Below are 12248 nucleotides of genomic sequence, written 5' to 3'. Positions count from 1 at the left end.
TTTCTGAAATGATCTCAGACCTCTAGAGCTGTGGTGTCATTTTGATGCCGTCCAGGAACCACAGAGGACAGGATGGAGGCCTGAGTCACAGCAAATGACTTAGAGTAGAGGTTAGAGAGCCCTTCACCGCCCTCCACGCCCTTGGGCCGGCGGCAGGAAGTAGACGTCGCTGTGGCTGCAGCTCCATTCGTGGGCTGATGGCTCCGAAGTTTGTGTCACATTCCTACTGTTACGGAGGAGGGGGGAGGTGGGGGAGGAGCAGACATGCCCTGCTGTGAGCTGCCCATTGGTTCTCCTTTGGCAGAGGTCACATGATCATGTGCTGAAAGGTCGCACTCAGGGTGCTGGAAATCTAAATGATTTTCTCTGATTTGGTTGTTTTCAGCTCTAGTGGCTTATCTGACTCAGAGCTGACTCTGGGCGCCTCTGTTTCTCCTGCTTCCCGTGGTTGTCCAGCGGCTCTCTGACCCCAGGACGTGGGGAGTGGACGAGGGGACCAGGCGGGATGGGGGAGACCTTGCTCGAGCCCCGTGTACTGAAGAGCGCCCTCCCTGTGGCTCTGGGCATCAGCCTGGCCAACGACGACGCACACAGAGCTCTTCCTGGGCCGCGTGACCCTCACTTCTCCCCTGGGGCTGCGGAAAGTGGGGCTGGGGTCTAGGACGGGATTCAGGTTGCCTGGGCCCCAAGGCTCTGGTAGGGTGCCCTTCACCAGGAGCCCTCTGCTCGGGGCACACCTGTGATTGTCACTCGCTCACCGCCCTGCATGCATTTGCTGGGCCCTTGGGCAGGCGCTGAACTGAGCACAGGCGGTGAGCATGCCAGGCCAGTCTGGTGCCGGGTTCCGTTGTTCTTCTGAAACCAGATTGCTCTGCGCCCTCTGGCAACTGGGCTGCATGTGTTCCGCTCGCCTGGGAGGACCTGCACCTGTAGCCCGTCGCTATGGTAACGTGACCACAAACTCGGCGGTAGTCTAACGCAACTCGGTTTCTTATCTTTCATTCCGAAGGTCAGTGGTCCAGGACGGTTCTCACGGGTAAAGTCGAGTTTGCTGACCAATCTGTACTCCGGGAGGCTGGGGAGAATCCACTTCCTGGCATTTCCAGCCTTAGAGACTCCCACACTCCTTGGCTCCAGCTCCTCCCTCTGTCCTCAGAGCCCGTGACGGCCAGTGGTCTCCTGTCCCATCCCTAGGACCTTCCCTCCTGCCTCCTCCTTCTAGGGACCCTGTGGTTTCATTGCCCCCCTGCCCCCACCCGCTCCGGCAATCCAGAATCCTCTCCCTTCTCCACACCCATAACTGAACACATCTTCCAAGTCCCTTTGCCACAGAAGGTAACGTGTCTGCGTGTTGCAGGGATTAGAGTGTGAATGTCTTCAGGGGCGTGTGCCGCACGCACGCAGGCCCCTGGCCCCACCCGGCACCCCACACTGCTGCGGGAGGTTGCTTACCGAAGGTGGAACAGATTTTCAGTGATGTCAGCCCCCACAGAGCACACGTGTTTTAATGCCTGAAACTCCTCCAGAATATATTGCCTTCCAAGAAAAGCAAAGGATGCCATGATCATTTTTAAAAATTGCTCCTGAAATTCTGTTCTTCTGCCCAGACTATCATGCCTTAGGAGGACATTGGGGTTTGGGGGTGGCAGTTTTTACAGGGGGTGCTTCATATCAACACTGTGAGCAAATTCTCCAAGTTTTCCCGTGGCCTTTTCCTGGGCATTGCCTCAGAATTTAGTGAAATGAAGTAGAAATCAATTTCTCAGCTTGGAGTGCACTGACTGGTCTCACCTCTGCTCTGGAGGACAGGTTTTCATTTGTTCCTTAATCAGCACCCCTGTGGCAAAGGTGGGCGTTGTCATAATGTGGGGCATCATCGCATTCGTTTTAATTTGGACATAAAGGAAGGCTACGTTCCTCCCTCCAGCCTTAGAGACTGGTTTCCCCAAGTGCCCGCGAGGGACCTTCCATTTCACGCTGAGCCTGCGTGTAACCCTCGGTAGTTTGCTTCTGTTCAAGGCCTCGTGTCTGGTCTTCACTTTTCTGTTTGGGTTTATAATGTTAATTTCGCTAGTTTTTGAACAGGCCGTCACTCTCACACGGAATAAGATGTAAGATTCAGGGGGCTGGAGAGGGAAAACCGGCCTCCAGCCGTTGTCCACCTCGGGGAGCAGGGGTCCGAGGCCTCGTGAGCTCTTGGACGTGGAGACTCCTCCCGGACGGGGCTGTCCCTGGGCAGGATGAGGGCTTCCCCCTTGGGGAAGGCTGAGCTTATTTGCCGAGGGAAAGGTGAGTGTGGGGGCGGGGCAAAGAGGCAGAGGAGGGTCTGGAGACAGACCCAAAGGAAGAGGGTTTCCCGAGACCCGGCGGTGAGACCGGCGCGTTGCTGGAGGACGTCAGGTGCCAGGACTGCGGCGGGGGCCGTGGCAGAGCTGGGCCAGGCCGTGCCTTCACGGAGGGAGCAACGGCTCACGCGTCGGGAATGACAGTGCAATTCAGACACCGATCCCTGCACGGCAAAGACACAGCCAGGGAGTCCTGTGGGGGGGGGCTGTGTGTTGGGGGGCTGCCTTAGCTAGGAAGGTCAGAGAAGGCTTTCTGAAGAGGTGATGCTTGACTCGAGACCCTGCGGTGGAGGGCGGGCAAATGGAGATCATGGGGCGGGGCTTCCAAGCAGGTGTCCTGGGTGGGGTGAGCCTGGCCAATGCAGAGACAGAGAAAGGGGAGAATGGAGGCAGGGAAGAGAGGGTCAGGGAGGGAGGAGGGCTGAGGGGGCGTGTGGAGCCTCCCTGTGGGCTGGGGTGTCGTTCTGAGTGAGATGGGAAGCCGCTGGAGGGTCTCACAGCCCTGGGGAGGTGATGTCCGTGACTTACCCGACTGCTCTGTGTGCTGGTGGGGAGCAGACTGCAGTGGCTGCGGGGGAACCAGTTACGAGCTGGCTGCTCCCCGCTGTGCAGAAGATGATAGTGGCCTGGGCGGGAGGCCCTGGGAGGTGCGGGGTGCTTGGTTGAGCCGCTGTGGGCGGGCATCTCTGGCTGGAGTATGAGCTGGATACAGGGGGACAGTCATCAGCTTACAGATACTATGTGAATTGTGAGGAGTCCCCTAGGGATCGGGGGCAGGAGGAGGAGCCTGGAGCAGGATGTCCGAGCACCCAGCCAGGGTCATGGCCTGAGGGTGGGCAGGAGGCAGCAGAGGGACAGAGGGAAAGGCCCAGTGAGGAGAGAAGGACACCTGGGGGTGGGGATATTGGGGCCCGAGGACCAGGGTGCTCAGTGGAGTGGTGCCTCCCTGCACTCAGGCAGAGTTTAGAAATGCGGGGCCTTTCAAAGCACTTCTGTAGCTGTATCTGAGCTTTCAGTTTAAATCCATGTTGGTTCGCTGCAGAGCACGTTCCAGTTTCCCATCAGCCACGGGGGTTCCCATCTTATTTCTCTCTGGCACTAAAATAGTGCGTACACACAGTCACCTCTAGGTATCCATGGGAGCTGGTGCCAGGGGCCCTGAGGGTCCTGTGGGTACCCCAGTCTGCAGGTGCACCAGTCCCCTGTGTGACACGGCAGCGTATTTGCATGTAACCCATGTACGTAATCATCTCCGGATAACTCACTATCTAATGCAACAAAAATGCTGCGGAAACTGTTGCACTGTTTAGGGAATAAGGACAGGAAGGAGTCTCTGCAGACACAGCCACAACCCTGACGACCTAGTACACGCCAGCAACACCGTCACTGCTAAAAACTAGTTTCTACCCGTGGTTGGTTGAGTCCCGGATGTGGAGCCCCTGGAAATGGAGGGCGGGCAGAACCCAGTGCTCTGCAAATGCTCACTCAATAAATGGAAAAAAGACATCGAGCTTTAAAATCTCTGCCTAGAGAACAGACCGTTGCTGTTCTGTTCCAGTGCTGAGGTGAGCTGGGACTGAATGCAGACATGCAGTCCTTGGACTCCGGCGTGGACGGGGAGGAACTGCGGCGCTGGGTGTAATCGCTTCCTTCTGCCCCTGTGCCCTCAGGTGGTCTGAAGTGCCCGGTTTGCAGCTTTGTCTACGGCACCAAGTGGGAGTTCAACAGGCACTTGAAGAACAAGCACGGCCTGAAGCTGGTGGACAGTGACGGAGAGCCCAAGTGGGAGGTAAGGCTTGCGAGTGGGGATTGACCTTGCACTTCTAACCACAGCAAGGGACCAGGCCCTGGCTGTTCCCGTGGGGGACTCGGACACCTTTGCAAGTCATGGCTCCTGTCCGAGGGGCACGACTGGGTGAGGGCCGGGCCACGCGTGCCACCTCGTCCTCCGGGCCGCACTTGATCTGTCCTGAAGGTCTGTTGTGCTGGCCTCTGACGTTCACTCCCATTGGTCACACATGCAGAGCTTCAGCTCCCGTGTCTGAGACAAGATGCAGGTGTGGGCCCTGCCTGCCTCCCCAGGACAGCGGGAAGGACCTCCTGCCTGACTCTCGGCCCCGCGCCCTCTGGCATCGTGTTTCCCTGAGGGGTCGGGGCCTATCTGAGAACACATCTGGATTAGAAACACCGGTAGCCTGCCCGGTCTTCCAGCAAAGAACTCAGAGACGCAAATGACAAAAAATAGAAGTATTTTCAGTGAGATCGTAGAAAGAGAGTGACTGTCTCTACCCTTTACAAGCTTCTGCAATAATGGTGGAAAAGTCCAGAGCCCAGTTGACGGAGCAGGAGATGGGAAAGGTTCACAGAAAAATGCAGATGACCTTGGGCATCTGAAACCAGGAGCAACGCCACACAGTAAATGTTCATTAAAACCAGACAGATGGAATTTCTCAGCTGTTGGCTTGGCGAGAATCCCAGAGTCTGACTCGGCCTCTGCGGAGCGGCCTGGAGCGGGGTGCGGGGACACGGCTGGTGTAACCTTGCGGCCCCACACGGCCCGAGCTGCCAGCCCTACTGCTGGGTGACGAGAAGCTGTGCCCTCAGCTGCGGAAGTGAGAGAGAAGGCAGCCTGCCTCTTCCGGCTTGTGGGCTGTCACTGGCCCCCAGGAATGCCCTGCGAAGACACTGCCTCTCCCACAAGTGGGGGTCAGTGCACAGAGCTCCCCAAGGGGGAGGAGGCGCCGTCCGTGTGCATTCGATTCTCATGGGCCCGGGCCATCCTCCATCCCGCCGGTGCTCGCCGTGCCTAGCTCAGTGCTAGTCGGAAGGCAACGCGCCCCTCGCGCTTGTTCGTGCAGCCATCAGATACCGACTGGGTGTCTGCCAGGCGTCAGGCGGGGGACCCCTGAATGGACATGGCCCGGGTGGGGTAATCCTGTGCCCTCCTGTCACTCACTGCTCAGGGCTGACGCAGCGACCTGGTCCCTGTACATTCTGTGCGAAGTCCTCCTCTCTGTTCTGTGTTATTGCTCCGTCTGTAAGGCAGGCTACGCTCCCCGCCTTCCAGCAAGAGGGGTCCTTACTACGATCTAGTTCCTGTGCATGTTTTCTTCTCTCTCCCCTTAGGTCCCAGGTCCTGTGAATGTCCCCGTAGCCCCTTCTGTGCACAGATGTATTTTCAAAAAATGTTTTTAAAATTTTTTCTTTATTGATATTTAGAGAGGGAGGAAGGGAGAGGGAGAGATAGAAACATCGATGAGAGCTCAGCTGCCTCCTGCATCCCCCCCACTGGGGATTGGGCCCAGAACCTGGGCATGTGCCCTGCCCGGGAATCGAACGAGCGACCTCTTGGTGCAGGGCCGACGCTCAGCCACGGAGCCACCCCGGCCGGCTGTGTCTGCTTTGTCCCATGTCCTTGTGTGAAATAGGAAAGGCACAGGCAGCTGTGACTCACTGAGCCCTAGGTCTGCGCGGGGCCCTGCGCCTCCGGCTTTGTGTGTGTTGCCACGTGACGGTCACATCCGCGCCTTCCCTCCTCCGTCACCACGCCGGCCACGTGGCCCTGGGCGGGGCCCACGCGAGGTGGTGCTGGCGGCAGTGGGAGGAGCAGGAGCCGTCAGAAGAGCAGACCCAGCGCGGCCGGGGTGCCTGACCTCTGACCCCGGACCGTGCGGTCTGTTCCCGAGGCAGGGACGTGCAACCGCGGCTTCGGGCCAAAGCCGGGCTCACAGGCCCCGCTGTTCGCTGGTTTTCTCCCTGGGAAATCGGGTTTCTAGCGAGCAGCTGATTTCTCCGGGATACATGAGATGCGGCAGGTGCTCTAGTTTTGTCGTGCTCATTACCCTGGGATTCTGGGTAACGGCTGGGCGTCCAGAAAGTCACTCAGGTGTCATGTGTTCACTCAGCCAGCAACAGAGACTCCCGAGGAGCCCTGCACCCAGTACCTGCACATCACAGAAGCCGAGGAGGACGTGCAGGGGACGCAGGCCGCCGTGGCCGCCCTCCAGGACCTGAGATACACCTCGGAGAGCGGTGAGAGGGCCCGCCCGCTCCCCCGGCACCTCGGCGGGTCCGTGGCGGACGTGCTGGCGGGGGGCTCGCGAGCGAACGAGGCCTGTCAGTCGCCCGGCAGAGGGTCGGCTCCCACAGCCCGGTCCAGCGTCCGGACTGCGGAAGTGGTCGTGTTGTCCGCCTTGGAGGCCTCGCCTCCGGAAATCGTGGGCAGGCGCCCCGCAGAGGTGTAGGCTTCCCCGCAGTGTCACCCCGGTGCTCAGGACCCCGTGGGCGCAGCGGGTGCGTTCTTCCCACGCACAGACCAGAGGGCTCACCACCAGTGGCTGAGAGACACCAACTTTTTTTTAGGACACAAAGTTTTCTTTAATTAGGGGAAGGGACACCACACTTCTGCTCAATGAAGAGAAGCAGTTCTGTTGGTCCAGAGGTCTTTGTTTCACCCTTGTGCCATGAACCCCAGGAGTGGGCTCCAGCAGCCCGGCTCCTCTCCGTGGGCCCTCACGAAGGGTCCCTGTGGGGGGGGGGGCAGGCCAGCACCTCAGTTGAAGCCAGCGGCCTGATGGATCCTGTTTGTTCCCCCCGCTAGGTGACCGGCTGGACCCCACAGCTGTGAACATCCTGCAGCAGATCATTGAGCTCGGCGCCGAGACCCACGACGCCACGGCGGTGGCCTCCGTGGTCGCCATGGCTCCGGGGACGGTGACTGTCGTGAAGCAGGTAAGGGCCCTCCGCGCGCCTCTCCCGTGTCGTCTCCTCTCCCGCCTCCCTCCTTCTCTCCTGCCCCCTTGGGTTTTCGAGGCGCTAGCTTATGTCCCTCAGGAGAATTCAGCATGAAACCGGTCAGGTCGCATGTGTTTCTTTCTCTGCCTCGGACTGTCACGGAATTGTATCTCAGTAGCTTCGTATACGGAGGTGCGTTTTGGGGAAAGGTGTCATATGTTTTTGAAAATTCTGGAAGCTTCTCATTCATTTCCTTTCAAAGAATGCCAGAGCGGCAGTGAGCATGATGTGGACACATGTGGACACATCTGTCGTGAGAAGCACCCTTGGTGCCGAGGCACCAGTGAGTGGACGAGTGGGGACTGTGGGGACAGCCAGAGGGGCTGGGCGGGGTCCCAGTGGGCTGGCCTTTTACATCCCAGACACACCCCTGACCAGATGCACACAGGACGACTGAACCGACAGGAAGGAGTGATCCATTTTTGAGTCAAGGTTACTCGACTCAGTTGCACTATTTGGCTCATTTCCTGTTCTTCGGTCCTGAGACTTGACTCTTTGTTAAAAGCAGAGTGTTAGACGATGAGACCGACCGTCCTTGTGTTGTGTCTGTGCTCATGTCCGCATCCCCTGGTTCCCTGTAAGATCCAGCCCAGTCTGCACAGACACGTGGAACACGGCAGGCACGGCAGAACCAGGGTGGGCGGAGTCCAGGTTCACGGAGAAGGTGGCGCACAGATTGTAGTTTGCAGCCATCTGCTCCCTCAGCCGTTCGGTCAGTGCGTACTCGGTAGGTGCGGCTGTTGTCAGGCAGGGCCCCTGGGTGGGTGCTGGCCGGTGGGGGAAGACGGCACTCGGCCAGGACGGGGCCACCTGGCACACAGGTGCCTGAGGAGCGGGCTGGGTTCCAGGGTCGCTGGGGCAGGTCTGTGAGGACGGAGCACACACCCGGAGACGCGTGTGCTGTCAGAGCTGGACTGGGACTCGAACGCTGAATTTTCTAACAGAAACAGCTGACTTGGGGAAGGGGTAGGTTTCTTGGGGACCCACAGAGAAATGTCTTAAAGTGCCTCTCCTGAAGGGGCCCCCGAGTGATGTGTCCCCGGCGACCTGCCTTTGACGAGTCAGAGGTGGACATGGCAGTGCTGTCCTCAAAACTGTCCCCCAGGTGTGCCCAGTGCACTGTGCAGAGTGTGGAGTCCAGGCCACATCATTCTCTGGGAACCGGTGTGTTGTGGTTCCCCTGGATCTCAGTCCGTGGAGAAGACTCAGCACACCCCGATGGGTGCGTGTCCTGAACCCTCCGCCAGGACACGGTCTCTCCAGAAGGCCCTGCCTGAGCTGCGCAGGAGGGCCCGACGCTCCTCCGGCCAGTGGTCGGAGCAGGTTCACATTCTGCGGACTGAACACTCTTGTAGCTTTTCTTCGGGTTTACTAGATGGCAGCCTCGTCTCATCTCTCTCCCGAGCCCCTCCCTTCGCGGGGTGACGTGTGGCATCCTGAGCTCCCCTGGCACTGCAGGAGGGGTCTGCTTGGGAGGGCGTCAGGGGAACGCGGGACGTTGCAAACCCGCCAGATCCTGTGAGAAGTGCCGGGAGGTGCTGCCCCCTGTGATTTGCATCTTCTTCCGGGAACTGGGTTGATTCTGCTGCTCAGGGACGTGCCCTGTGGTGCACCGCGGGCTCACAGGGCTGCGTGAGGTCGCAGGTCTAGGACGCAGCTCAGCTGTGCTGCAGGGCACGAGGCTGACAGCGCGACAGGGGAGGCAGGTAAGCACCCAGTACCACCAGCGTCAACAGGTACGACGGGCTCGCGGTCGCGGAGAACAGCGATTGACAGAGATTCGCTGGCTCATTGAAAACACGGGGCTCAAAGAGGGTCTCAGGTCAGTGCAGACTCGACCAACTGCATTTGGAGAAGCTCCCCGAGAACCTGCGTCCCGGTCATTGTCCTGTCTGCCTGGCCCAGCCCGGCACCCAACTCCCCGAGGCTGTGGGCCCATGATGGGAGGGAGGGCAGGTGGGCTGATACTAACAGCCAGGCCTGTGGCCCAGCGACCACAGCGTGCGGGCTGTCCGCAAAGACTCTCCTCTGATTTCAGTTGTCTTAGTATTTAAATTTAAATAGAGTAGTTTTTATTAAAGAAATAAATTAGTTTTCAGTTTTTGGCTTTTCTCTAATTGTCGAAAGTATTACAGAGGTCCCCCTGTTTTTCCCCATTGACCCCCTAATTTTTTTTTTTTAAATGAAACTCTGGTTTAGGAGTTTGCAGTAGAGAGATTTTGTGTTTGGTGAGTGTGCTGGAGCCAGTAAAGGGAACCCTGGCCAGTGGGGAGGCTCTCCCTGCGCCTGAGGGAGCCCTGGTGTTGGGGGCTCCATCTCCCCAGCTCGACACATCACGCATAGTCGTTGCTCAGTGAATGATTAAGGAGGTTGAGTGCAGGGGGTGTCATGCTTGACTCTGCAGTCATATCCTGTCGATTATGTCCTGTAGAGATAAAAAAGCAGGGACACCTTGTCAGAGTCCACGCGTACACTGCAGAAGGGAATTTTAAATTGCTGTTGGATAGCATATTTTGAGATCTTTTATTTATCTATTTATTTATCTATTTATTTTTTTTACCCTCACCCGAGGACACTTTTGCATTTTTTGTTCAGATAGAGTGGGAGGGAGAGAGAAACATTGATGTGAAAGGGACACATCGAGTGGCTGCCACCCGCACGACCAACCAGGGCTGGGGACAAACTGCAACTGAGGTACATGCCCTTAGCGGGAACCGAACCCGGGTCTCTCTGCACCGCAGGCCGACGCTCCAACCGCTGAGCCAAACTGGCCAGGGCTTGAAATCTTTTTAAAGTTTCCTGATGCACAATATCTTCCACAGGGCCCAAAACAAATTTTCTTTCCCATATTAAAAAAAAAAAAATAGTTGTATGCTGTTTATTATTTTAATCTTTCATGATATATTAACATAGATTGAAAAGAATCCTCCATATCAGGGTTTATCAGTGACATTGGAAAATCTCCTGTCGTGTGGGGTTTTGGTTTCGGGCGGACGGTGATGGTAGGCCTGGTTGGTACAGGCAGAGCAGAGCTGGGGAGCAAAGAGCTGAGAAAAACTGTTTTCTTTGGATTGTTCATGGGACATGGAAAAGATTCGGCCCGTAATCCAGCCCGTTCGGATGTTCAGCTGGACACAGACACGTGTCCTTGGTGATTGCCGGTCACTTCTGTCTTTCCTCACGGGTCAGCATGAAAGGTGCCTCGTGGGGTGGAGCATGGGGTCCTTGCATGGGCCTTAGCAGTGGGGCCCGGCCGCAGGAGGTGCCCGAGAACGCGGAATGCGAGGACCCCGGCTTTGTCACGGCTCCACGATTTTCATGGAAAGTTCTTTTTTTGTTAAGTCTTGCTTGAGGGTTTTATCAGGAGGCAGCTTATAATCTGGTCAGTAAAACTGCCTCAGGGTTAAATGTAAGACCTGCCAGCCTAGGAGATACTATCTTGAGTATCTCCGAGGCCAAGTGTGTAACGTAAAGGAAGAGAAAGACTTGGAGAAAATAACGCCGTAACTGGTGGCTCAAGACTTTCCCTTTTTTATGGATTAAAACTTATTTGAGGGGCCAGAAGCCACCTTTTCTGTGGTCATTTGCAGCGTGCGTTCAGTGGACATTCACTGCACCACTGTGTCCCGTCCCGTGGCAGCCGAACTCCTCACCACACGCTCAGGGGCTGAAAACCGCACCCTTGCTGTCTGCAGCTGAGGAGGTCGGAAGCCCGAACGCACTTCCCTGGGCTAAGAGCGAGGTGTCCACGGCTGCATTCCTGGGAATTCCGTGCCCGCCTCCGCCAGCTTCCCCAGGCCTCCGGCGTCCTCAGTCCAGCCGCAGTGGCCGGCCCGGACCCCTCACGTCCCGTCTGGTGCCCGGTGGCCCCCCTCCTAGAAGGAGCCCTGAGCCTACACGGGGTCACCTGGATAACCCAGGGCCACCTTCTCATTTCAGGGTCCTCAGTCATTCTCATTGGCCAGGTCCCCTTTGTCACGCAGGGGGACCTCAGGTTCCTGGGATTAGGACACCCACATCTTTAGGGTTAGGGGCATTACTCTGCCTACCACACCGGGCCGCAGGGCTCAGATAGGTCCAGGTCTCAGAAGGCAAATAGTCTGCCGAGGGAGATGATTTATTCCTTCACTCAGCCAAACCCCCTGCGCTGGTTCTGCCGCCAGCCACTGTCTAGGCACAGGGATGTGAGCGAACAGAACAGATGATTGGTGTGTCAGGACCTTCCACCTTTGAGAGCTGACACGCGTGCCCATCACAAGCAGGTAGATGGCAGAGTGTGTCAGGGGGGATGTGAGACAGAGAACAGGTAGACAGCAGAGTGTGTCGGGGGAGGGAGACAGAGGACAGGCAGACGGCAGAGTGTGTCGGGGGGGATGGGAGACAGAGGACAGGTAGACGGCAGAGTGTGTCGGGGGATGGGAGACAGAGGACAGGCAGACGGCAGAGTGTGTCGGGGGATGGGAGACAGAGGACAGGTAGGTGGCAGAGTGTGTCGGGGGATGGGAGACAGAGGACAGGAGGACCAGGCCAGAGGGCTGGAAGACGCAGAGTTCAGCATGCAGTTCCGACCAAGAGCAGCAATTGCTCCGGGGAGGCCAGTGCCCTGGGCACAGTGGGGGCCTGGGGGTGCCCACCTCGGACCTGGGTCTGGGCTGGGCGCAGGTGATGGGCAGGGGGGGCTTCGTGGACGCCCTGGTGCCTGAGTGGTCGTGGAGGGTCGCTGGGGGCTGGGGAGGGCTGGGCTCAGGCAGAGGTGGGGTCAGTCCCAGTGCTGCCTCCTGCAGGGGGACGATGTCAGGGGTGACTGACCAGCAGTGCCTTTGTTGAGCCGTGTCCCTGCTTCCCTGCTGTCCCCCAGGATGGCCACTGTCTATTCTTGTTTCCCTCCCTGTGCTGGACGTTTCCAAGCTGCAGCCAGTGCCCCAGTGGCTGGAGAACCGGGTAAGCAGTTGCCCACTTCCCCACGCAGACCCTCAGCCTGGCCCCGTGCACAGTGATGTTGCCGTAATCTTGTTTGGAATCCAGGGTGCTCTTCCCACATGCTTAGCTGTTGGTTTTTGTTTTTTTAAACAGAAATTCCAGCTTTGCCACTAACAACCCATCTCTCCA

At 57.8% G+C, this 12248-nt stretch overlaps 1 protein-coding gene across 2 annotated transcripts in view; it reads left to right on the top strand.

Moving 5' to 3' along the window:
- Positions 1-12248, top strand: part of ZFAT (zinc finger and AT-hook domain containing) — a 111327-nt gene extending 99079 nt beyond the window's left edge. Inside the window, exons 12-15 of one of the 2 annotated variants that reach the window (XM_036263703.1) lie at positions 4016-4134; positions 6251-6377; positions 6946-7076; positions 12213-12248. In XM_036263703.1, coding sequence (XP_036119596.1) covers positions 4016-4134; positions 6251-6377; positions 6946-7076; positions 12213-12233 — 398 coding nt within the window. In that variant the 3' untranslated portion in view covers positions 12234-12248. Of the gene's footprint in view, positions 1-4015; positions 4135-6250; positions 6378-6945; positions 7077-12212 lie in introns of those variants that run through there. The other variant, XM_036263704.1, reaches the window with a different exon arrangement.

This window comes from Molossus molossus, unplaced genomic scaffold, assembly GCF_014108415.1.
Source record: "Molossus molossus isolate mMolMol1 unplaced genomic scaffold, mMolMol1.p scaffold_m16_p_16, whole genome shotgun sequence".
Classification (NCBI taxonomy): domain Eukaryota; kingdom Metazoa; phylum Chordata; class Mammalia; order Chiroptera; family Molossidae; genus Molossus; species Molossus molossus.
The sequence above is the reverse complement of the archived record's forward strand: the minus strand, read 5'-3'. Positions and strand labels throughout refer to the sequence as shown.